The 26,807-nt window shown below is 36.1% G+C and overlaps 1 protein-coding gene across 4 annotated transcripts in view; it reads right to left on the bottom strand.

Annotated features, from left to right (window-relative positions):
• ADGRV1 (adhesion G protein-coupled receptor V1) overlaps positions 1 to 26,807 on the bottom strand; it is a 556,802-nt gene that overhangs the window by 439,248 nt on the left and 90,747 nt on the right. For all 4 annotated transcript variants that reach the window (XM_053224888.1, XM_053224896.1, XM_053224893.1 and 1 more), the window contains 11 exons: positions 26,446 to 26,622; positions 21,182 to 21,362; positions 20,075 to 20,277; positions 15,328 to 15,457; positions 12,422 to 12,502; positions 10,911 to 11,050; positions 8,092 to 8,701; positions 4,762 to 4,977; positions 3,031 to 3,246; positions 2,147 to 2,391; positions 732 to 913 (listed from right to left, as the gene is read on the bottom strand). In XM_053224888.1, the coding sequence (XP_053080863.1) occupies positions 732 to 913; positions 2,147 to 2,391; positions 3,031 to 3,246; positions 4,762 to 4,977; positions 8,092 to 8,701; positions 10,911 to 11,050; positions 12,422 to 12,502; positions 15,328 to 15,457; positions 20,075 to 20,277; positions 21,182 to 21,362; positions 26,446 to 26,622 (2,381 nt within the window). The remainder of the gene's footprint in view (positions 1 to 731; positions 914 to 2,146; positions 2,392 to 3,030; positions 3,247 to 4,761; positions 4,978 to 8,091; positions 8,702 to 10,910; positions 11,051 to 12,421; positions 12,503 to 15,327; positions 15,458 to 20,074; positions 20,278 to 21,181; positions 21,363 to 26,445; positions 26,623 to 26,807) is intronic.

Here is a 26,807-nt window from a genome sequence, read left to right as displayed (position 1 = left end):
TAATTAGAAAAGGAAAATACTGACTGGAGTTTTTACTTTTTTTAAGTGTAAAAGTAATAGTACAAATGCAACCATGTTTCTTAATTATATTTGTCATTCAACATTTTACTTTCTCATGTAAGGGAATCCTGCTGGTTTGCAATTAAACAATAGTTACTCTTAACCAAGCTATTCAAAGATAGCCAAATCATATCCATTTCAGAATTATTGAACAGAATTAGAAAATGAATTTTCATTACCAGATTTCACAGAAACAAAGTAATAACGATAATGGCATGAGTTCATTTTAAGGAAATGTAATTACTTGCCACAAATTCCCAACACCTCATTTTTCTATTTCTGAAGGAGCTCGGTGAACTGTATGCTGCCTCACACACACACATGCAGAAAACACAACCACTTCATACAGCATCTGAATATTCTTTAATTTGGAAGCTAGTTGTATTTAAGTTCTAATTCAAAAAAAAACAGAGATTAAAGCAGTAACTTTCTGTGGTTAGAAAGCCCAATGATGTATAATCTATTATCCATTTCACTAAGAATAGGTATGATAAATATATTGGGTTCTTCATATTAATAGGCATAATTCAATTAACAAATTACCATAACCTAGAAAATAATTTATATTTTATAATAACCACAAAACCTAAGTTATTTAATTGCACAAGAGGTCACTTCCTACCACCCACAAGCCCCATCCCCCCACAGACAGAAGCCATTAGTTCATATACCTTCGCCTGACAGTTATGTTAGCACAGGAACTTCGCTCCAGAGGCTCTTGAACACGATAAACCGACTGAACAAAGGCTACTGTACCATAAGGATTATCATTGGCAGGAATAATAATATTTGCCACTCGATCTAACCCAATAGTACCTCCACCAGAGGCATCAGTTAGCTGCACTTGGATAACCTAAAAATACAGTGAAAATTTCCTTAACAGAATCCCAGTTCTGAAATTAAAATAACAATGATGCAGTGGGAGAGGAGGGGGAATCAAACATATAATCCATACAAAAACAAGGACAAAATATAATGTAATATGAATGGACTCAAAGAAACCCCCATTACATTTATAAACCCAACATGTAACAGAATAATCCATTATCAACTTTTAATAATAAAGCACAATTATATATAATAAACACAGGCTACTTAAATTCCTTAATATTCAGTAATATAATCTTGGGAATCAATTTTTAGATCCTTGTTTATAGTTACCATTTCAGTAATACATTTTATGTTCATTATATACATTTTTTTTTTATTCAGGGAAAATATTGCATGTATGTTTTATAAGTAATCTATTATGCTTTATTTTCCACATTATCTTAAATGGAAATTCTCTAACAAAATTTAAAACAAAAGACATCATATCATAATGCCACCTAATTTAGAGAGAAGGAACAAGAAATGTTTTATCTGTATTAACTAATATCCAATATTTTAGAACTGAATAATGACATAATTATCACTCAAGTGAAATGTTATGGACTTCCTTTCTATAAAAATCTGATTCTATTACAGAATAAATGCCATTAAAAGTAATTTAGTGAGACCTAGGCTTTAATAATACTTGAATTTCATAATATAAAATTATCTTTAGCTAATATATATTAATAATGAACCAACTTTCCCACTGAGGCTCTATTTTTATTTGCCACCTAGCTTATTTACCATGAAATATCAGATAGATATGTCTAACTATCTGCCATATACTAAATTCTCAAAACTATTAAAGAATAAATAAAGAAGCAGAAAATCAAAATCTAAATTTAATTAACATCAACTGGCTAGCACTCAAGCTAAAAGGGAATCTAGATACAAACAAATTAACAGTTTATATGGAAAAATGTATAAATATACATGTTAAATCTATAAATATGTATATTTAATCATTCAATGAAAATGTTGAAAATACAATGTAATTGCACAAAAAACTTATAAAATGCAATATGTACAAGAACTTTTTCTAGAATATTCTTCCTTTTGTTATCTGTAAAAATCACTACCATATTTTGAAAATTCTTGTAGAAATAATTAACTTGACATTCTCTATAAATGCCACAATAAGAGCCATCTGTTCTAGTCACTATAAGACAAGGTATGATTTACAGTGTCATTCTATACTAGCCATTCCTCTCACCTCTTCGATCTCCGGAACGTCGTCAGCCAGGACCTCTAACAACAAGGTTTGAATGGTTTCCCCAGGGGCAAAGGTCACATTACCTGAGACAACTTGCAGGTCACCAGTAGCAAGCTGTCCATTAATGGTGGCGACCCACTGAACAGTAACATTGCCGAGTGTCCCAGAATTTCGAATTATTGGCAGGTTTACCTTCACTGAGTTAAACTCAGGTTCCTCTACAATAAGTTTAGTAATCTGAAAACCTGAAGGGCAGAACAGAGTTCATTTCAAATACAAAATGAAACTGAGGCAACACAGAGCTAACCATTATTACCCTATAGTTGATTCTTTTTTTCCCTTAAGCAGTCTTTCAAAATTTCCAAATTATTGTTCTCTATGATAGAAACAGAAACCACAAACTCAGGATCCCACAGGGCCAGGCATATACCAGTCATGAGTGAAGTGGGTCTACTAAGTTCTGTGGCTAATTGCACAGCAGAAGCCTGGATCAAAGAGGCAGCTGTTAGTTTGTACCCACAACTGATGCTATGCAGGAAAGGAGGCTCAGTGTTGTCAGATTTCCTGCTAATCATGAAAGCCCAGAAATCCAAACTTTTGTGTAAATTTCTGTAAGTTAATTTTTGAAAAAATTGTCTAAGATCCACAAAACACATCTCGAGGTCATACCGGACTTAAAAGCCTAAAAGTTTGTCCCTTACATATTTATGCTAAGACGTCGATTCCTTTTAATAACCACTAAGCACTGCAAGTGAGGGTGTACAGGTATCCTATGTTATCAGTAACAGCAGGTTAAAAAGAGAAACATGATCAAATTAATCCTAAGTCCCTAAAAAGAAAGAAATGTATGATCTATATCAATGAGTTAAAACTAGTTTGGTTACCAAATAATCCATAGGGGTCATCAGAGGCCTCAATGATAATGATTGCCTCTGTTAACACCCCTAATTTGGCTCCTCCTGTTGTCTCATTCAGCAGTTGCACAAGAAAAGATTCTTCCAGTTCAGGGTAGATGTCATTAATGATGTATATTGGCACAGCTTTACTGGTTTCCCCTTCTAGCAAGACCACATCCGATGAAGCTATGCTATAATCTTCACCTATAAAGATAAATAGCAAAATGCTAAGACAATTCCCTAATATGGTAATAAACATGCCATATACTAGTGAAATATTATGATGTATCAAATTTCACGGACATACTTGTAAAGCTTTTTTAAGGACAATGACTACATATACTCTAAACAAAATGATTTTACCTCTCTTCCCAGAAAAAATGGGTTTGAGATCATAAAATAATGAAAAAGACCTCCAAAAGATGTTCAAGTTTATCCTTTCCCTTTTAGTAAAATGCATACATAATTTCTTCTATTTGTCACTACAGACATAAATGTCAACACAGACAAAAGAGATGATATGGCTATGGACTCAGACAAAGATACACAGTCATCCATTACCACAAGATAACCCCTTATCTACAAAAGCAAAAAAAATGTGTACAATACTTTTAAAATGAAAAAGAGAACTAGAATCCTGACCTCACTAGAAAGAAATTATACTGTGTACAGATACAGGCATGTCTGCATTATCAATGTTACAGCTGGAAACTATGGGCTTTCCTATAAAACTGGATTAAAAGCTGCTACTGCATACTGCTCAGGATGGCAGGAGCTTTGTTCCTGGTCAAAGCCTGGGTAGGGAAAGGAGAGAGTCTTCTTATGAAGCCTAAGGGCTAATTTCCTAGAACACTGATTCATCCCCACTGTTTGTCAATATGTAAGGCCCTGTATAGACAGTCAGGTATTCCTCAGTCAGACTACCTAAGATATACGTGTGCACATGCGCACATATGCACACACACATGCATACACACACACACACACACACACACACACACACCACTTAGGAACTAAGTGAGCCTTGTTTATTACCTTTTCAAGCAAATATCATATCCAAATGATTTATTTCAAAAGGTCAAGCATGTTATCCTGTCCATTCACACGCCCGTTCCTCTGAGTGCATGCTAGAAAGATTCTAACTGAATAGCTCTCTGGCAAATCTCCATCTAGATGCTGTAACCGCACCAACAAAAAAGGCAGTCCCCTAAAGCTTGCATTTGGCAATGAAATCATTTTGCTTACCCAGAATAGTTAATGCAAGCCATTGCCTCTTCCACATTCTTCATAAATAAATAAGCAAGCAAGATAAATGGGTTGAGAGTCAAGACTGTTGCCAAGCACTGCAATCATGTGGCTGCACATTTTATCCTGCATTCCTCAGGATCATTTACACATGAATCCCTTTCAAAAAACTAAAAAGTACACATAGAGAAAGCCTAACAATATTTCCCTTAGTTTACTTTTCGTTGGTATGTGCATATTTTGGTCATTTTAACTTTCAAATTCATATATAATTTTGCTAACATTTCTCAAGAATTCTGCAAAACTGGTGCCATAAATGCATGATAAAAGCTCTACATTTATGCCTTTAAAAAGATGCAAGAGAACTATTGTTTTCTAGTTGATTTTTCTCACTACATCTCTAAGTGGCTTTGTTAATTAAGAATATAATTTCCCTCTAAAACACTTCACTGCTCCTTGGATGTCTCTTCTCACCCGCCACTGCAGTTATTGGCACAGCTTTAAACTTCACAGAAACATCTGCGAATGCTCCTCCTGCTCTAGTCACATTGATAATGGGTCCAACGTGATTTTCTGCCACTCGAACAACTGGTGCCGAGAGCTGAAGAGTTCCAAACGCATCGTCATTGGCAATGATGATTAGTTGAGCAATGGTTTCGACCTTAGGCCCAAGGCGTGGGGAATTTGGAACTGAAAGAAGAAAAGCTAATGTATTAAAATTCTACAAACTGGCCAAAAGTTACCAGGAAGCCTCAGCAGCAAGATCAGCCAAATGAGAGCTTCATTTGGTATTTTCTCTACTATGTATATCAAAAAACATTTACTGACTCTTATGTACTGGCACTCATCTAGACACTAGGTAAACAAAAATAAATTAAACAGAAAGTCCCTACTCTCTTTTAGCTTTACATTCTAGAGAGATTTTTATTATAGAATCTCTAGCAGAGGAATAGTCACCCTGCAGGAATAATTTAATAAGTATTGGAAATTTGTCAAAAGGCAAAAAATGGTTCGAGTGTGACTAATCATCACTTTGCATAATATTAAAACAGATAATGATGACACCTACAGAATTATGCTCTTCTAATTAGTTACCAGCATGCCATAAAATTTTTTTAAAAACAGCATTTCAGTTACAAAATTGAGTAGTAAAGTAATTAAGCTTCGTGCCCTCAAAGACCAGCTGCAAATCATCATTCTCTAATTAAATTACTGCCTCTCTGTGTCCCTGCCCTTGCTCACAAACCTGTTCCTCTCTGCCCCCTCTCAGTTAACACTCACTCAACTACCTTGGCCAGAAAGCAGTCAGCCTCAATGCTGTCTAACACTGATTCAATCAATTGTACTCAGTACTTTCAAGGCTTTCTTCTCACTTGCCCCTGATTTTAAACACAGGACCTTCCACAACCCTCCCTAATTTATTTTCTAGGTTCAATTTCAACCAGCACCCTTGACAAAACTACATAACAAGAGACCTTTCAACACAAACAAAGCATCAACAGTAAACAATTTTGAGTTGGTATTTAAACTCTCTAATGACTGTAGTACTTGGATGTGTGTGATAATAATAAAATTTAACATTTTCTGAGAATTTAATCTAAAAACAATAACACCATTTAATTTCAGTGGTATAGGCCGAGACCATGTTAAATTGTATCACAGTTAAAATCAAAATCAAAAATAATGATTTATTGATAATGAATCAATATAATATAATTAAATTCAACTAGATTAGGCAAGAATTTGCCTGGCATTGTTTTAAGCACTTTTCTTGTATCAAGTTATTTAATCCCCACACCATCTCTATGGGGCAGCTAACATTGTCCACATTTTACAGATTAGGAATCAGAGGCACACAGATGGGGAGGAAGTCACATATCATGCTAGCACTTGGCGGACACATCAAGAGGCATCCTGTAAGGGGCTGTCTAAATCTCTCATTCCCCACAGACAATTCCACATCAAACCAGGTATAAAACCTTCAATTACCCACAACTGTTCATTCTGCGCTATGCTCTTACCCACGTGCTGATCACCTCTTGTCTTACTGCTCTCCTCAAAATTAATGAGTATACGCAGAGCACAGCAAGAGAGACCCTGCTGGGTCCTACGCTGATTTTGTCTATTAAAATTTAGTCACTATCACACAGATTTGCATTTAATTGTTCTTTAATTATTTCACATAGTATCTTACACCTATTGTGAGTTGCCCCAAGTACGCTGCCTGGTTCCAGGAACATATCAAACATAAAACACATAGTGATTGTTTCTCCCATCCTACAGCACATTGTTATTCTGCATATACCATGCTATTAACAATAATTGTTCATACCTACTGAATGCTTACCAGGTGCCAGACACTGTATTCATTTTCACATATATGATTGTATTTAAGTCCCATGATATTTCTGTACAATAGGTAAGGAAACTGGGGGCCACAAAAAGATTATGCCCAATAGTTCATTACTGTACATTGGAATATAAGTTCTCTTAACACCAACGCCCAAAGCCCTAGCTACCACTGTATGTGATACTCCCTTCCAGGTTTATTTCTATCTTATTCAATAAACTGTGAGTTCCTTGAAAACAAGGCATTTTTTAAATTCTTAATTAATAAGATTAATCACTGGGTTGTATTACAAATTTTAATCTTAAATCTTGTTAAGAAAAAAAGGGATGGGGTATTGTGTGAGAATTTTAACCTTGACTGTAATCTGAATATTTAATGTGAGCAGTTGTCCTATAAAGTAAATTTCCTTCTATAATCCTGGACTACAATTACTTACATTGTGGACAAGAATGCTGCTCACTATATAGTATATCCATCTAGGTATTACAGTAAGGTGAAGAAATTTATTTATGAGAAAATTTAATTTATATGGCAAAACACAGTCAACATGTAGCTCTTGGAATATTACTTTTGGAATATGTAATTCCAGCTTCCTTAAGAAGGTTTTATTTGTTTTCTTATAAATATTGCCATAAAACTGATGTTAAATTAATATCAAATTAATGTCACTAATCTTCCTTGTTCCCTTATTCCAGGAATTCTAGATTTTTCTCTTTATTTAAAAACACGTTTCTAAAAGTTACATGGCCGCTTAGAGAGATATTAACACAGTAACCGCTTTCAGCTCCGCAAGCATCAGGCATGCTCTCTACCAGTAGCCACCAGACTCTCTACAAAGCGACTGAGCCACAACCCCAAGGGGAGTGGCTGCTACTTTTCAAAAGAAGTTGCTGCACCAGATCCTCTGCCCAACATGCGTCACTCCTCATTCTTATCCCCAGCTAGTGCTTTCTTCTCAACTCTCAGTGACTCACAAATTTACAGGATTTCTTACTGCTACACAATCCTGTCCCCCTCCCCTCATGCAGTTGCTGGATCTACATACTCATCACCAAAGAGGCTACATGAGTTAGGGAATCTTCCAGAGTGGATCAAAGTGAGGGAGGCTCAGGATCTTACTTACTACCAGGACTGTCCCTGAAATCCCCAGATTAATTCTAGAATGATTTTGAAGCTGTAATACATAATACAATAGTACTAAAGGTCACTCGCACGGGATTACATAGAAGCTTTTAAAAATTTAGTCTGGGAACATTAGAGACCTGTAGAACATGACTTCTTGTTTTCAAGTGTCCCACTTCCATTTGCCTTATAGATCAACTTTTGTATGATGATGCTTTCAGAGTCAGAGCTTACTATTTTTAGAGAATTTTCTGCTATACCCAATTCTTAATTTATTATTTTAGGATTCTTACCTCAATAATAATAATAAAAACACACTAGTGGTTACTTACTTGGGCGATTCTGTACTTTCTCTATTAAAGTAGAGTTGAGGAGTTCAACAAACACAGACTCCGACCTTTCTGGTTCATCATCATCCAAAACTGAAATACTTATGGTTGCCTCACTCTGATTGGCTCTGAAAAGAGCAAATCCAGAAGCTGGCATATAGTCTCTTCCTTGAGTTGCTCTGGCTATACTGGGTGGAAAATAAGGTGGTTTTTCCATATCATCCAGTGTTGCATATGTTACTATGACTTTTCCCATGAGGCCTTTTAACCTTATCACTGATAGTGTGATATTCTGGGTTGCTTCTTCAACTTTGATAGGCCTATTTTTCTCGGAAAAGATGAAGACCCCACAAGGATCATCACTAGCCAAAACTGTTAATGTGGCATTAGTGTGAACTCCCAAAGAGCCACTGGACACACTGATGATTGACACAGAAAAGACCTTATCCAGTTCTGGATCTTCATCCGGAAGAATTTCCACTGTGATGTTGACACTCTTCTGCCCAATCTCAAATGTGACATTGCCAGAGGTGAAGGCAAGATCGCCATCAGGATCAGAGTCTATGCTCCAAAGCAAAGTCACTTGAGACAGAGCTCCATGGTTTCTCAGAATCTAGAAGATATTTAATGGTAAAATGTATTAAAAGAGGGATTAAAGTCATTGATTTAGAGGTTTTTAAATATAGAATGATAGCAGTATATTCAATTTTTATTTTATTCTTTATAAGTTGTTATCAATAGTATAAGATTCTAGGGGCACCTGGGTGGCTCAGGTGGTTAAGTGTCCCACTTCAGCTCAGTTCATGATCTCCCAGCTTGTGGGTTTCAGCTCCACGTTGAGCTCTGTGCTCACAGCTCAGAGCCTGGAGCCTGCTTCGGCTTCTGTGTCTCTCCCTCTCTCTCCCCCTCCCCCTGCTCATTCTCTGTCCAAAAAATAAATAAACATTAAAAAAAGGGACTATAACATTCTTGATGGCAGGGAAGAAGTACTACCCATCTTTGAAGACCCTCAGAGAGTCAACTTAAAAAGTGATGTTGCATGAAGCTACAAATTGACTGAATATTTTTAGCTTCTAACTAAACTACCTACAGCTGTATCTTTTCTGCAATATTAGTAATGAAGCAAATGTAATTAATAATTTATTATATATGTATATTTTTTTACAGTTTATTTATTTATTTTGAGAGAGACAGAGAGAGCACAAGCAGGGGAGGAGCAGAGAGCAGCATGACCTGAGCTGAAATCAAGAGTCAAATGCCCAACCAACTGAGCCACCCAGGTGCCCCTATAATTTATTATATTTAAATACACTCATGAATATTTTTGTTTTTACTGCAAGATGGTATACCCTTCATCGTAAGGAATAATGAAGGATATTTTCTGAAAAGTTAGACAAAAACTCATTTCGGAAAACAAATTACTTCCTTTTATCTTCAATGTAATATGGAAAACTCACCAAAAAAAGTATTTCACCCAAGGTTTGATAAAATATATTTAAGAAGAAATGCTTTTGCCAGTAACATGTTAAGAAGAGTAAAGAGGTTTAAAATTACTCCAAGTCCCAAATAATAATTTTTATTTATACTTAAATCTGAATGTTAATCAGAGTAACATTCAAGACAACAATTTTATAAAACTTGATCCCTTCTTTTCTTTTTTTATTTTTTGAATAATTAGTTATCCTTTCTAATATTGAATATCTGCCACAAGAGTGCTAAGGGATGTATTTTGAGTGATCTTTCTTCATTATTTACATAAAATTTGAGGAAGGGAGCAAGCTTCTAGCTCATGCCAGTTGCTTAACAATAGAATTCTGCTTAATTCCTAACTGGAACAAAGCAGTGTAGGAAGTACACCTACACACACACACACACACACACACACACACACACACACACACCCCACAGAGAGTTTTCATTATTAGTGCTGTTCATAAATGTTTTGGATTTTCTTTCTCTTTGGGAGAGAGATGAGATAGGATTGCATCTTTCTACCCGTTAACATTAGGCACTGCCATGTAACTTGCTTTGACCACAAAAGTGTAAATGGAAATGTTATGAATCACAAGAAACTATAAGAGCCAGTATGAGGTTCTCTACATCCACATTCCCACCCCTCCCTACAACACTCCCACCCCACCAACCACCATGAAGACAGAAGGACTCACTGAGCTGTTCCCTCTGTATCCTTGATCCTTCAATGACTGACAACTGCTAAGTTAAGTTGCAGATATACCATGAGTGGAAAAACAAATCTTTGTTATATTAAGCCACTGAGCTTTAGAAGACATTTGTTACCACAGCCTAAGCGAATTAGTACAACATCTATATAAAATATCACTTGTATAGCTCCACTATATTCCTTAAAGAGTTATGACTCCTCAGAATCACAAGATAAATTTATGTGCAAAACTACATAAAAAGACAAATCTTTATTCAAATCCCTATTCAATGATCAATTTGTATTGTATGTACCACTAGGCTCATTCCCCTCTACCTAAAAAGGAAAAAAAAAATAACATAAAGGACACCTTCATAATACAATAAAACAGTTTTAAAAGAAGACAAAGTGGGGGCACGTAGGTGGCTCAGTCGGTTGAGCATCTGACACTTGGTTTTGGCTCAGGTCATGATCTCATGGTTCATGGGTTCGAGCCCTGGGTTGGGCTCTGCTCTGGCAAGGAGGAGCCTGCCTGGCATTCTCTCTCTCCCCCTCTCTCCACTCCTCCCCTGCTCACACACTCTCTCTCAAATAAGTACACTTTGGGAAAAAAATAAAAGTAGGCAAAATGTCTAAGGCTGCAGGGAAAAAATGTACTCACATTTAATGTAACAGTGCTGTACCCATCTTCTGGTTCAGTTCCACTGACAAAGAGTGACTCAGGGCTAAATTCAAATACACCATGAGCATGGTCAGAGGCTGCAATTGTCACTAGAATTTGTGAAGCCACTCCTAGACTGGCTGCATGAATAAGTTCCAACAAATAGCAAGAAAATGTTAATAAGTAATTTGCAAACCAAAAGAAAAGCTAAGGAACAACTTTTTGAAAAGAGTTGTTCCATTCACTGAGTACGTTCTAATTTGTTTTAGAAAGAAAGGCAGACACAAATGGTTGCCACACATATTCATGCTTTTATGACCTTTCTCTATTTTGGCACCAACGTGATATACAAGTGCTGTATAAGCACTTGGAGATGAATAAGGAAAACTTGTTTTTCTTTTTCTCCCCTATGAAAGAGAACATTCTTCCACATGGAGTATATGAGGAAAGTCTCCCACAACCTTTGCTGACCTCAGAAGAACATGAGCCAAATGACTTTTGCCTTTATGAAAGAGTTTCCCTATGATTTTCATCAATCTGGCTAAACAGATTCTTGGTTTCTAGGCCTATTTTTTCAACATATTATAATACTACAGATCTACCTCTCTTGGCCCCAAATATTCTAATTTTGTCACTAAAGAGGTGCCAATATCTAAAGAAGTACTGAATTATTTCCTAAGAAGTATGTTCAACTTTTATGTTGTATTAATATATGCAGACGAGAAAAAATGAGGAATTCCGAAAGTAACAGAGTAATGAAATACAGTGGCTCCATGAGGCACTGATGGAAATTAGGAATGAGAGGGGTAGGAACATGAGTTCTGACCCTAAAATATAAAACCTGAAATTGTGAAAAGGAACATCTGAAGATTAGAAAGAGTTCTCCCTCAAGAAATAAGTATTCTATTTGTTTTCTCCCAATACAAAAAAAAAAAATGTCTGAGGTAAAAAGCTGAATCATGCTGGCATATGAATCTACTTCAAATGCATTCTCTTTTCAGTATATCCTCCCAATGACTGGCAACTAATTCTCCCCATTTATTGCCTCCTTAATTTCTTTTTCCCATATATTTTGATTAATGCTACATACAAAGACTGCTGGTTCTTTTTGCAAATAAGCATGATACATTTAACATGAAAATATAAATGTTCTATTTATCTCTTTTTAAGTATTCAAAGCTATGTAAAAGATTTTCAAAAATCATTTTATAAATTATATTCAAGCAAAATTTCTATTACAAGTAGAATCAGGAAACCGACTATATTGGGTTCATACAAAGAAAAGTCTGGGCTTTGGAGGCAGGCAAGGATTTGATTCTGGCTTGATCACTTGCCTAGCTAGGTAACTGTAACACAGAGCAAATAATGCTTCAAAAAGTTGCTGTTATGGTTAATGAGAAAACATGTAAAGGACCTGCACATAGTAGACGTAAATAATTGGTTAGTATTGTTGTCTCTACAAAGTTAAAATAAAATGTAGACTAGTACAGGGCCTTGGAACAGCTGCTTACCATGTTTGTGAATAGTTGGAAGGAAGAATTCCATGTCCCCGTCACCACTACCACTGCCATCAACCCTAAAGAATTCAGTCACTTCACAAGGAGACAGAGACACACACACCCACACAATACACATTGACAGAGTGAGAAAATGGAGAGCTCTTAAAACATATCCAGAAAAGAGGAAAATGTAGTAATATTCACCCAATGACATGCATTCTTCCATAGAAAATAAATTATTTTAAATGGTAAAAGTATAATATTAGTCAAGCTACCAATTTATTAAAAATTCATCTAGAGCTTTAGGAAATATTCCATGTAAATAAGTTGTAAATTGGTATTTCTCATTTCTGCCAACTTGACCAGTTTTCTTTTTAAATCACTTACTTAAAGCAATGTATATTGTTTTTAACATTTTAAATATTTTCAAAATATTTGTGGTTGTGTATAACCACAGTTAGGCCTATACGACTATGACAGAGTCACCTTACCATTCACAAGAATCAAACTCAAAATTAGGGAAATGCGCCCAACGTTTCCCTCCAGCCATACGTTCAAATTCCCACTTTATTTTCCATCCTCAGATTTGAGCACCCTTTTGCCACTGACATGGTAGAAAGAAGCCTCGGCAAGTGGTGTAAAACAGTCTGCTTCACACCTGGCTGTGAGAGATACCCACTGGAAAACCTTCAGCAGGTCATTAAACCTCTTGGTATCTCAGTTTTCTCACCTATAAAATGTGCTGCTTTGTACAGAACTGTTGTAAAGACCAAACAAATAAAGAATAAAGTACTTCAGCAATATGTAAAGACTATGATAAAGAGAAAGTAGTATTACCTTCACTCCCAATACATATTATACCCCCCTCATTAATTTATCAAATGTTTACAAAGAAGAAAGGAAGGGTAGTAATGGTAGCAGTAGAAAAGAAGATGAGTAAGAGAAGAAAGTCCACATCCATACCTATATGCCTGACTGACATGCTATTTTAAAATCTGCCCTGCTCTTCTGTTCTTCCCAACAGGAATGGGATACACTAGACATGAGAATTTACAACATCACACATCTGAAATCACCTTAGAGACTTAAGAGACAAAATAAATTTTAGGGAATATCCAGTGCACCCCCTATATTACCTACACATCACGAGAGATGGTGAAGTTCAACACCAATGTACCTTAAATAACATAAAATATCTATGTGGGTGGCTATCAAAAGAATTTAACTCCCCACAATACTGCACTTCTTAGGCAGTCCCTAGCTATGACTCAGGGAATAGAAGCTGGTACCTAGATCCCTTTACCTCCGATCCCAACTCACTGAGGGGAAAATGAAGACCGTCTGCCACTATTGCTTACTAAGAGAATGCAAGACTGGTTTTCAAATGAGTACCCATGCCCAATTAACATGTAACAGAACAGTGCATATTCTAAACATATGGGGAGAAGTTTTTACATAAAATCACTATGGTGACAAATATTACTTCTGAAGATATTTAATGTTACTTATTAATCAATAATGATCACTAACATTTTCTCTATTAAATACGTACTATTAGCTACAAGTGATACAAAGAACAACTTTTCACCTGTTTTATAGTGACCTCTAATTAATGAAGTCCTGTCATGAAAATAATGATTCAGACATGCGAGTAATTGTCTCTGGAGGACAAACAAGGCTGGCATTTTTACATGTTGCTCTCCAAAAAAGGCCATTCAGCATATTTATACTGTTCTATGCAGTCAACCAACCTGTGGCACTATTTACTCCCTTTCCTGGCTTGGCCTCCTTTGCTTTCACCCTGGGCTTTGTGAACACAGGGAAAGGAAATGTGGGGAAATTCTGCATACTTACTCCAAAGTCTCATTACACAGTAAAAGACAATTTTAATATTTCTATTTTACTCAATCTCTCCCTTTGGATGGCTTATACAGTATTGTAACTTTCTTCACTAAAACATGAAGATAATAAAAAGATGATAATACAATGTTTTGTAACGGAAGAAAATGTCCTGCTGATTCCATACCAACTCTCAATTTCTTACATTTATAAAGGGAATATGATGCACATCATATATATTCTATAACACCCCAAGCAGTACCTGAATATCAAATACATTAACACTTCTGCAAAGAAATCTATATAAATAGTTCATCCAAATGGGATAAAGACTATAAATAGCCTCTCTCCAGTGCAGATGGGTTTTGCCACAAAATGAATTCTGACTCCAAAAATCTATGAAAATTGGAGATTTTGAATATCATAATTGAAGACAAAGTACTGCTGACCTGTTTTATTGATAATCACCTCATAATAAATTAACTGAAAGGACTAGTTTTTACCTGGGCTACATGTGGAAATAGCTCTGAAGGAGCTACTATGAAAATCCAAAATTGGGAGAAAGGAAAGATGTGATTTTAGGGGCACCTACTACAAATGACAACTATGATTTGGTGAATGAGAACAATTATACTACTTCATGCTAAAAGCACATCTACTTTAGGAAAAGACCAATGGGTAATAAAAGGGGAAAAAACAATACGAACCGATGGTGTCCTTATAATAAACGTTAGAAATATTAACTCAGAATTAACCAACCTCACAGCAAAAGTCTATGTAAATAAAACTATGAGTTGAATATTGATTTCTAAAACCAATATACTAACTTTATGTGGAAAGATGGAAATTTTCTTTTTACCAATAAAAGAAAGGGACTCTCCATCAGAAACTGCCTACCATACAATTATTAGTATATTAGTAATTATTAATTTTCAGGGTGCTCTTTCCAAAAACTAATAATTCACTCATTTAAAAAAAATGTTACATTGATTCAAAGGATTGCATTTCCTTAATAGAATCTACTATCATCAAGGTGAATGGACAAGCAAATATATGACACTTTTGAGTCACCAGCTTACCTCCTCCCTCCAAGTTCAATAACTCAACTTTAAAAGATTTTTCCAATTCAGGGACAGAATTATCAGTGATGTTAACAGAAATGTATTTGTATCTTTCTCCTGGTTGAAATTCTAAGGTACCAGAAACACTCTGAAATACAAACAAAACATTTATCCATTAGATTATAATTATTCTGAATATTAATGTGCACAATGAGTATCTACTATGTCCCACATTGTTGTAAATACTGAAACAGAATAACATAATAAGAATATAAACCTCAAAATCCTTAGGTGGATATGGACAGTGTTCAATACAAATTCTAAACAAATATTCTCCACAACTAAATAAAGCAGATAGATTTTTATTTCTCTTGTTTAGCTATTCATCAAAAAGATAGTCAAGGCAAATGAGATATCTGAATATGTGAAAACCACAAATTCCTAAATTAATTCAATGCACATGTCTCTTGACAAGTATATTTAGACCTATTCAAATTATATCATTGAGTAATGTAATTACTCAGTGCCTAACAACAGCATTTTGGTGTTTTCATTCTGAGAATTTCTCCAAACAATAAATATCAGTCTATTGGGCATTAACATTTTCTTGATTGTACTTGCAAGTGCAATTCATCATACAGATAGATCTCCCATCACAAAAGTTCACATACTACAGGAAAAACAAAAAGTTATTTAAATTCAAAGTCTTATGGTCCTTTTTTACTCCCATCTTCATTATCTCTTAAAAAAACAAACACTGTCCCCTCAAGACATGAGAATACACCTTAAAGTTGTTCAAATTTTTCTAGTGTTAGTTTGCATGGACAAACTATATTACATTCTCAGGAGCTATTAATGGCCTTAAAGCTAAATTAAGAAACCCAAGTACCAATTTACTTATTCCTTTATTTACTTTTAAAAAAAATTTTTTTTCCAACGTTTTTTTATTTTTACTTTTGGGACAGAGAGAGACAGAGCATGAACGGGGGAGGGGCAGAGAGAGAGGGAGACACAGAATCGGAAACAGGCTCCAGGCTCTGAGCCATCAGCCCAGAGCCTGACGCGGGGCTCGAACTCACGGACCGCGAGATCGTGACCTGGCTGAAGTCGGACGCTTAACCGACTGCGCCACCCAGGCGCCCCATTTTACTTTTTAAAAATATTTACCAAATGCACAGCATGTACAATGGCACCATTTTAAATGCGTGGAATTCAAAAATAACCAAGACAAATCTCTAGCGAGATGGAGAAGATTCTATCAGGAATGTTAACTGTGTAATATAATAATTCAAATAGAATAACAACAGCTGTAAAATACATATAGTTTGCTCAAGAAGGAAGTAATTAACTTTGCCTAGAGGGTAATCATCAATAGAGTAATTCTACAAGTGTTAACAACAGAGATAATATTTGACTGTCTAAGGAAACCATCTTAACTTGACCTTTGTAATATCCTACACAATTAGCCATTAACTCTCCAGAAATATGTTCTTCTCTGGTATTCCATATCACACTTGCCATTTTTCCTTACCTTTCTAACTCATCCTTTTTAGTATTCGTTACTGATTTTAACAGTCTCCTTATGACCTCTAAAAACTGCTGTTTGTTAGACTCTCTCTAGACAAGGATACCATAGGCTTAGGCTTTTAATATTATTTATATGATCCCAACTCTTAAATTCCTCTCTCCAACCCCTATATCTAAACTTAAATCTTAATGCCTACTTCAAAGTTTTCTTATAATTTCTGTCAGAATTTTTAAGTCACAATTTTCCCTTAAAAAATCTATGCCTTATCCAATCCTCTCCACAGTACTAAATTATATAGCAGCAAGTTGCTCATGCCTGGAACTAGGGGGTCACTTTTGACACCTTCTTCTTTTTATCCTTTACAATAAACAACCTTCACGTCCTGCTATTTCAACTCTGACACACTTCTTGAGCCCACCTACTTCTTTACATCTACACCATGATCTACCTAGTCCAAAATACTAACACCTTTTGCCTTGTTCTAGAAAATGGACTCCTTACTGGCCTTTCTGCATCCAGTGCCTATATCTTCCAATCCATTCTCCCCAGTTCAGTTTCATAATCTTTCATAAATATATAACACCTTTCAATTACTTCTCCTCGCTATTAAAATATAAGGCACAAATATAGCATAAGATCTAAGGCCTAGGAAGATTCAGGCCCTTGTTTACCTTATCTTTTATCATGACACCTATCTGTCCACATTCCAGAAACACTGGTCTTCTTTCTGCTCCTCATTAGGACCATTTAACCATTTTACTCATGCCATTTTACCATGAGATCTCAAGTAGTTCTTCCCTCCCGCTTCATCCAGTTTGCTAGTTTTCTCCTCTTTAAACTTCAGGACTCAGCATAAGTATCACTTCCCCCAAAAAAGGCCACCTCCACTACCCTATGTCAATATCCACTTCTCTCCCATAGTACCAACCTTGAACATTTCTGTAACTGTGATTCAGTCATTAATTAGCTATTTAATATCATTCTCAAGAGCTGGGAGTAAGCACCTGGATGGTGGGGACCACGTGTACCTCAGTATATGAGAATAAGCTTAAGAACAGTGATATCTGATATGCAATTGTCTCCTCTTCAGTAGAGGATCCCTCCTGGCACTTTCCCTCCTTCCCCTGACACTTGCATACTCACACACACAGCCTAAAAAGTCTTGCTTTTATATGCTAATGCAGACCAGAAAGAGCTAACCCATCATAGAGAAGTGAAGAAGTTATCAGGTTTTCAGGGAAAAGCAAAGATTACAGTTCAAAGTGAAAACCAGTGACAAACAGGATATCCAAGTACCCTAAAAATCATCAGAAATGTCTTCAAGGGTAGTAGTTTTCTGACTGTCATGAAATATAGGGGCATAGGTTTTGCTTTATTTTGTTTTGGTTATTAAAGAAAATGATAATCCAACTGGAGATTGGGGATTTCCAGAATAACTGGAAATTGGAGACCACCAATATAAGGACTAAAGTATTTCTTTAAGAGAATGCAGAGAATATTAAGCTAAGCTGTAATGTCTTGTGGAATATGTTATATATCAAATTAATTAAAGATACAATAAATGTCAAGGCAAGAGAAATAGAACTTGCCCAAGAAAAAGAGTCTAAGAAAGAAGAAATCTGAGAACACTTTGCCCACTGGACTACAGCCAAAATTAATTGAATTCAATTAGGCAAGGTTTCTGAGGTTTGAACAGAAAACTATATACAAATTACTGAACTCCAAACTATTGTGCAGGTCTTATTAGGAAGAAGGAGGGAAACTAATATTAAATTTTAAATTTTTTTTAACATTTATTTATTTTTGAGACAGAAAAAGCATGAATGGGGGAGGGTCAAAGAGAGGGAGACACAGAATCTGAAGCAGGCTCCAGGCTCTGAGCTGTCAGCACAGAGCCTGACGCGGGACTCGAACTCACGGACCGCGAGACCATGACCTGAGCCGAAGTCGGCCGCTTAACTGACTGAGCCACCCAGACGCCCCTAATATTAAATTTTAAAAAGAGGACTCTTTGGGAAAATAAAGATGTTGAAGGATAGAAAATACATTCTGAGAAGTACAGCCAAGAAGAAATCATGAGCATTTGCTTAATATGAACAAATACTGGTGATAATAAGAATAGGCAGCGGTAACAATGTCACTGTGTATGTGCCATGTATAGTACATGACACTTAAAATGCTGCCATCCATCCTCAGAGCAATTCTGCCCAGGAGACATGGTCTCCTCTTAATGATAAGAACACTAAGGTTAGGAAGATTTGAGGCTCCCAAGGTCACACATTTAGAAGACCAGTTGAAACCCAGTCTGGTCCAGCTCAAAATCCCAAGCTTCTGTTTGCCAGTGCCACACTACTTCTCACTTGGAGAAAAATATAATTCAAATGGAGATGACATGGATATACAATTTCTTTACAATTTTGGACCTGTTCGATGGAAGCATACAAGAGGGTTTAAAATGTTTAAGGGACACCTGGGTGGCTAAGTCAGTTGAGTGTCTGACTTCAGCTCAGGTCATGATCTCACAGTTTGTGAGTCCAAGCCTCAAGTCAGATTCTGTGCTGACAGCTCAGATCCTGGAGCCTGCTTCAGATTCTGTGTCTCCTTCTCTCTCTGTTCCTCCCCGGCTCATGCACTCGCTCTCTCTATCAAAAATAAATAAACATTAAAAAAATTTTAAATGTTGAAGAAAGAGGGGTGCCTGCATGGCTCAGTCAAGTGAGTATCCAACTTCAGCTCAGGTCATGATCTCGCAATTCTTGAGTTCGAGCCCCGCATCAGGCTCTGTGCTGACAGCTCGGAGACTGGGGCCTGCTTCAGATTCTGTGTCTCCCTTTCTCTCTGCCCCTCCTCCACTGGTGCTTGATCGCTCTCTCTCTCTCCCTCTCTCAAAAATATAAACTTTTTAAAATATTAAAAAAATAAAACGTTTAAGAAATAGAATTTTAAATATATTCCCTATATATCAAAATCTGTGACATTAAAATAAGTAATATAAGTGAACACTATGACAAATATAAGACACAAGAGAAATTATCAGTCTGAGAGCTACTTAAGTGTCAGGCGTTAAAGGACTGAAGTACTTGAATTTGTAGAAATCAACAGGCTAGAGAGCAATCCATCAGCGCTTATTTTGCTGGTTGAGTGTAACAGGGGACCAGTGCAAGTCTCTTCCACTCCCAAAAGGGAAGGACTGAGTCTCTTTGATAAATATGGCTTCCAAAGGATTAAGTGATTTACCTGGTAGTCCTCAGGACTAAATGCTGTCAGTGACACCGTCCTAAATTCCGCCAGAACCCTCCCCAGGAGTCCTTGTGCCCGGACGACCAATAGTCTCACTTCTCCATCTTCCTCCTGCACGGTGACATGAGGCATGCTGCTTGCAGGCAGGGTCATCGCGTCCTCAGGCTCAGGGGGCAGCCCTGTGGAGAACTGCAGCAAGCCTGCAAGACACAGACAGCCATTCTGACCCCAGTGATCTGTGGAAGAATTTCTTCTGAAACATCTTCAGAATTCATCTGAAACAATCTTGCACAATTATTTTGGCCACCAGAATAAAATTCGGAGAGCTTTCATTTAGAAAGACTTCAGTGAAGATTTGATTAACATGCTTTTGACACAGAATGTGTTAAGTTTTCAATATAAGTTAAAATTTTCTTTGTCTCTACCCAAAGATTCTCATATTTGAGTCTCTAGAATTCATTCTTAAACTTAGAGCAGAACATAATAAATGCCTCCCTAAAGGATTTGCAACCCATTTAAGAAAAATTTAACTGTAAAATCAGAGTTCAAGAGCCTCTCAGGTTCCCTACACAGAACTCTTACTAATTTTTCTTGCTTTATTCCCCCCCCCAAAACTATTAATTTTCAATATAGAATAACAGTCTCAATTTGTTAGGACAGATATCTGTGATAACTCCACAACTAAGAAAATTATCACTTTGCAGCACAAAAAGAAATTATATAAACAGTGATAACTTCACTTCTTTAAGCCAGTAAAATATAAATTACAAAGTATTTCAATTAATTAGTTGTTAACATATCACTAGAAGATAATTTTTTAAATAAAAAAATTTTGAAAGCCATGAATGAAAGTACTTTTTTTGTTTTAAATAATCCTGTATATACCTTTCAAAATATATTTGTAAACTTCAGAAATTGATCTTTGTATTTTCTTTTATAAACAATGTCCCTCAAAATGGCAGCTTAGAATTTCAAGAGCCCACAAGTTAGAGGACCCAAAGAAGTTCAATTGCAATCATTTGCAAAATACCCCTTCAGAAGTTCTTAACTAGACCAAATATACCCGGAGAAGAGAGCATTCTTCTTCCAGGAGGGCTTGGTTACCATATGGGTGATCACTAGCTTTGATGGTGACATCTGTTGTTTCCTTTTCAGGGTCTATGCTTGCACCACTGGTGGGGATGGATCCCAGCTTCCCATCTCCAGGAATTGCAGAAACCAGCGTCACACGGAAATACTCATTAAGTTCAGGAATATCATCATCAAGAACATATATATTCAGAACCTATAAATGTAAAAATCCAGAGGCATGAAGCAATGAGGCATACAGAAATTACTTACCACTTTCCAGAAGAAAATAAAATAGCCAATTAAATTATATTTAATTGAAATTACTATTTAATATGATCCACTTCCTTTTTTAAAAATGTTTATTTACTTTTGAGGGAGAGAGAGACAGAGAATGCAAGCATGCATGCACAGGTGACCAGGGAAGGGGCAGAGAGAGAGGGAGACAGAGAATCCCAAGCAGGCTCTGTACTGACAACACCTAACATGATCTATTTATTAAACATTAAAACACAGACAGAGAAGGACCAGAGAAATGAATTCTTAAACAATAATGGGTGCCGAGTATGAACACTTTCTGTCTAAATATATCATATTGAGGGGCACCTGGGTGGCTCAGTTGAGTAACCAACTCTTGATTTCAGCTCAGGTTGTGACCCCAGGGTCAGAGGATCATGCCCCACGTTGGGCTCTGCACTGAGTGTGGAGCCTGCTTGGGATTCTCTCTCTCCTTCTGCCCCTCTTTCCTGCTCACATTCTCTCAAATAAAAAATAAGTAAAATAAAATAAATAAAATGAAAATACCATATTGATGTATTAACATCATACCATACATGACATATTAATGTATCAATGTAATATCATATATTGCTTGTACCAATGACAGTGGTATGACCAACCTCAGGGTACAAAGTTCATAAATAAGGAACTGCATGTTATCTGATGGGATGTGCAGGGGGCAGTTGAACGGACAACATATACATGTCTAGTTCCTGCCTAAGGAACACCTGACATTCTTAGTAGTAGCATTTTTAAAAAGAAATTCAAAACGGACTTTGAAAATCTGGTGTAAGTAATCTTTCCAAAAAAGTAGCAATAACTCAGCCAAGCTCTACAAAATTTAAGTCAAAATCTGAAGTGAAAAAACAATTCCCCTCCCTTTATTAACTGAATAAGCATGCCATGACACCCACAATGTGCCAAGATTGGAAAATGCCCCAATCCCAAAGAGGCTCATGGGCTATTGTAGGAAAGAGATGACAAGGAAAACATTTAAAACAATGTAAACTGCTAGTTAGTAGGTTACTGGTCTGGTTTTGAATCATTAAATATAGTTATTATAGTATTTAATTAATATATTCCATATATTAAAAATGTAACAAGATATTAATTGATCAAATGCAATGTAAAATGTCATAATAGGGTTATGCACAAAGTACACATAAAAAGAACAACCAAATTTACCTACTAACGATTTTACAACAGACACGTTTTAAGTGTCTTAATGTGTTAGTTGTGGTTGTAAATAATAACAGGAAGGACATTCTGAGTAAAAGAAACAGCACTTGTAGAGGAACCCAGTGTGAAAGAATAAGGCATACAGGGAAACTGAAATTAGACCACCATCATTGGTGTGGGAGATAAGGCTAGACAGATAATTAGCTCAGTTCAAAGGGACCTTTTATGCTAACACTAAAAAAAATTTTGACTCTCAGGCCCACAGCACCAGCAGGATGGGCAAGATGGAAGTGCCATAATCAGTACAAGAAAGCCCAGTTGGGCACAGCCCTGAAGGCCAATACTTTTGAAGACACGACCCATGCAAAGGGAGTTATGCTGGAAAAAAGGGGTCGCAGCCAAACAGCCAAATTCTGCCATCAGGAAGTGTGTCAGGGTGTAGCTGATCAAGCACGGCAAAAAAAAAAAAAAAAATCACAGCCTTTGTATCCAAAGATGGTTGAATTTTATTGAGGTAAGAGTTTTAGTCTATTGTAGTTTCTGTTCTTAACATAGTTTCTCCCAGTTTTTTATGTAATGAACGGGTATTTTTAGTGATAGTTGCTGACACCAGAAGTAAACTGTTGATTCTGTTCCAGGAAAATGATGAAGTTCTGGTTGTTGGATTTGGTCACAAAGGTCATGCTGTTGGTAACATTCCTGGAGTTTGTTTTAAGATTTGTGAAGTAGCCAGTGTCTCTCTATTGGCCTTACACAAAGAGAAGAAAGAAAGACCAAGATCATAAGTTTTGATAGTGAAAACATGACAGTAATAAATTTTCAAATGCCAAAAAAAAATTGGACTTCATTCCACAGGCAGTGGAGAGAACGGAAGAATCATAAGCAGGAAACGGACAAAATGAGAATTTTGTTTTAGACTCAGTACCAGGGCAGAGTATAAACAGAGTGGACAGGGCAAGAAAGGATGCTAGGGGCTGAGACAGGAGGTGAATGACAAGAAAGAATGAGATTCTGAATAATGCAGTGACAGTGGAGATGAAGAAAAACAGATGGATTTGAGATTTGTTCTAGAGATAGAAGACCCAGACCCTGATGACTCACTTAGCATAGCAAGTGGAGAACAGAAAGGAATGAAGAGGCCTTCCTGGTTTCTCCCAGAAAGAAGGGTGACAACATTCTGACAATGCACTCTCACTCCAAATGCAATCTCCAAAGTACTAATCTTTGGGCTAAAACCGTTTGGAGGACTTTTTTTTAATGTAGTTTTTCTTAAGAGTTTGATTTAGTAGGTCTGAATTTGGTTTTAATGTTCATTTTAATCAAAATTTTAAATAAGAAATTAACATACGGCACATCCAAAATACTCAAGGGGAAGGGCAAAAATGATACCTACTACCCAAATCATGTCGTTGTTCCTACACTAAAAGTAACAATATGCAGTCTGAAGATTTCAGATATCTTGCCCCTACAAAGCAAGCTAACAAATGTTGCTATAAAAAGTAACACCAAAACATCACGATGTACATGCAAAATTAAGCAGCAAATATTTTTAAAGGGTTAAAGCACACCAAAGTAGTCATTCATTTTAGTGAAATGAAGGGTTTGAAACTGAAGGCCCTATCAAGGTATAAATAAATGTATTTTTACATGGTAACACAGTAAACAAAAATAATATTTACGTTTATTTTATTTACTATATGTTATACACTCTGCTATTTTCTATTCTATTTTTATTTTTTTAACGATTATTTCTTTATTTTGAGAGAGAGGGAAAACAGGGGAGGGGCAGAGAGAGAGTGGGGACAGAAGATCCGAAACGGGCTCCGCACTGACAGGAGCAAGCCTGATGCAAGGCTCAAACTCACAAACCGTGAGATCATGACCTGAGCTGAAGTCCGTCAACTGACTGAGTCACCCAGGCATCCCCATTCTATTTTTAAACTCTTCATCATAAATTGTTTAATTTATTTCACAACTAACAGCCCATTAAAAAAAATACTGAAAAACACATTTCCAGTATACTTTCCTGTACTTTAGGGAAATACACACACACACACACTTTCCTAACTCCCTCGCAGCTAGGTTTTTAGATGTGATTAGATGTGTATATTTAGTTAGCTGACTCCCAAGATAGTTGGAAGGCAGCAGCAAAGTTGAGGCTACCTTACTACTGTTTGTGCTAGAAAGCACAATTATGGAGCATTAGTGACCTCACAGTTACCTATCACTGGCTTTGTAAGACTAAGTGGTTGGTGTAGATCTAGCAGACATGGTATTATAAACCAACCCCACTAGTCAATGTTACTATTTTGCAAAAAAGATCACTTATTGCTTGAAGAAACTAAAAATTATAGAAGAAAATATTTTAAATATAACTTCGCAAGAGCTTATTTTCCAAAATCTGATTGACTCTTATCTCTTCCAAAATGTGTTTATAAAACAATGGTTTCTGGTTATATTTTCACTTCATAGTTGGTAAATTTCCCAAGGAAAATCTGGGGGACCAACTCTGTTTTCCAAGTAGAAACATAAAAAAGTGACTACTATAATGCCACCATTATTACTTGAGTAAAAAAAAAAGAATACTTTAAATCCAGAAAAGTAGTGAAAAAGACAACATCAGATTAAAATACAGTTCTTTAAATAGCATTGTTAGCCTTATGAAAACTTGCTTAGTTTTCATAATTTTCCTCACTTTACCAAAAAATCAGCAAAATATTTACCATGGATCTATCTGCAGTCTGTTATTGGAGAATTTTTGTTATAAACTATTTAATCTCCTTCTTCCCCAAATTATAGAGATTTGATCATTCTTTAGTGTTAACTCTTTAAATCTTAAGCATATTTTAAGTCTTCCCTCAATTTTATCTTTTCCAACCAATTAACTCCTAAATCCCTTAGATATTTCCTCAAAGATTATATTTGCAAGCCTTAAGTTATTTTACTATGTGTCACTAATGACATATAAGCTACCTACATTTTTAATGAAAAATTATACTGATGTGAATATTCTAATATGGTAGACTAGAAGAATGTTTTAAAAAATTCTGATAGAGGGGGTGCCTTGGTGGCTCAGTCAGTTGGGCATCCAACTTCGGCTCAGGTCATGATCTCACAGCTCGTGAGTTCGAGCCCAGCGTCGGGCTCTGTGCTGACAGCTCAGAGCCTGGAGCCTGTTTCAGATTCTGTGTCTCCTTCTCTCTCTGCCCCTCACCCGCTTGTGCTCTACCTCTCTCTCTCAAAAATACATAAACATTAAAAAAATTTTTTTTTAATTCTGGTAGAGGACACAGTCTCCCCTCGATGTCACTTACAAGAAGTGCCATTTATTTCTGGAGCACCTATTCAGAAATGAGACGATAGTTCATAGAAAGTTTTGATAAAACTTGAGATCACTTGTACTTTCAAAACAAAGAAAAACAACCTCATTTTTTCCATGTGTAAAAACAAAGTGAGATTATAGTTATAAGAATTCCTCATTGGCTGATTAGAAGAGTACCATTAAGATCTCTGCAGTTTCCCGTTGTATCAGTAGTAATAACAACAACAACAACAACAACAACAACAACAAAACCCACAATGACAAACCTTCAAGCTATACCATTTTTATTATACAGGAATTAAAGGAGATATAAAACTATAAAACTATATTAATACTATAATCATTCAAAACCTTTAGTTTTTATTTTGCATAAATAAATAAAAAAAAATTTTAGACCATGATATTTACCTAATTACTTGAATACTTTACATCGCTTAAACAGCAAGAAGTTGCAAATAAATTACAGAACAAACAGGAAAAGCTTTCCAGGAGACTTTCAAGGAAACAAGGTAGGGTTTACCTCAGATCTCTGCCAAGGAAGGAACGTGATAGTTCCACTGGCATTAGCAAAATCATCAACAAGGTAATTAATGCCTTCAGATTCGATCTGTGAGATGGTATAAAAAACATGCACATAATCCAGAGCTCCTCTGGTTCGTTCCACCACACATGAAATGGTGGATCCCTCCTCTGCAATCTGAAATTGAGCATAAATTATTTATAAAAACAGACCGATTTAAGTCAGTGATAAAATTATAATGCTTTCATGTAATTACCATAAACTTAATTCTGTAACTTTCTAACACTCTGAGGAAGCTTCTCCATTCCTCCAGACATAGTTATGACTGCTAAGAAATACTCAAAACCATGCATTTTTGTCTC

The sequence above is a fragment of the Acinonyx jubatus genome, chromosome A1 (assembly GCF_027475565.1).
Source record: "Acinonyx jubatus isolate Ajub_Pintada_27869175 chromosome A1, VMU_Ajub_asm_v1.0, whole genome shotgun sequence".
Lineage (NCBI taxonomy): Eukaryota > Metazoa > Chordata > Mammalia > Carnivora > Felidae > Acinonyx > Acinonyx jubatus.
The sequence above is the reverse complement of the archived record's forward strand: the minus strand, read 5'-3'. Positions and strand labels throughout refer to the sequence as shown.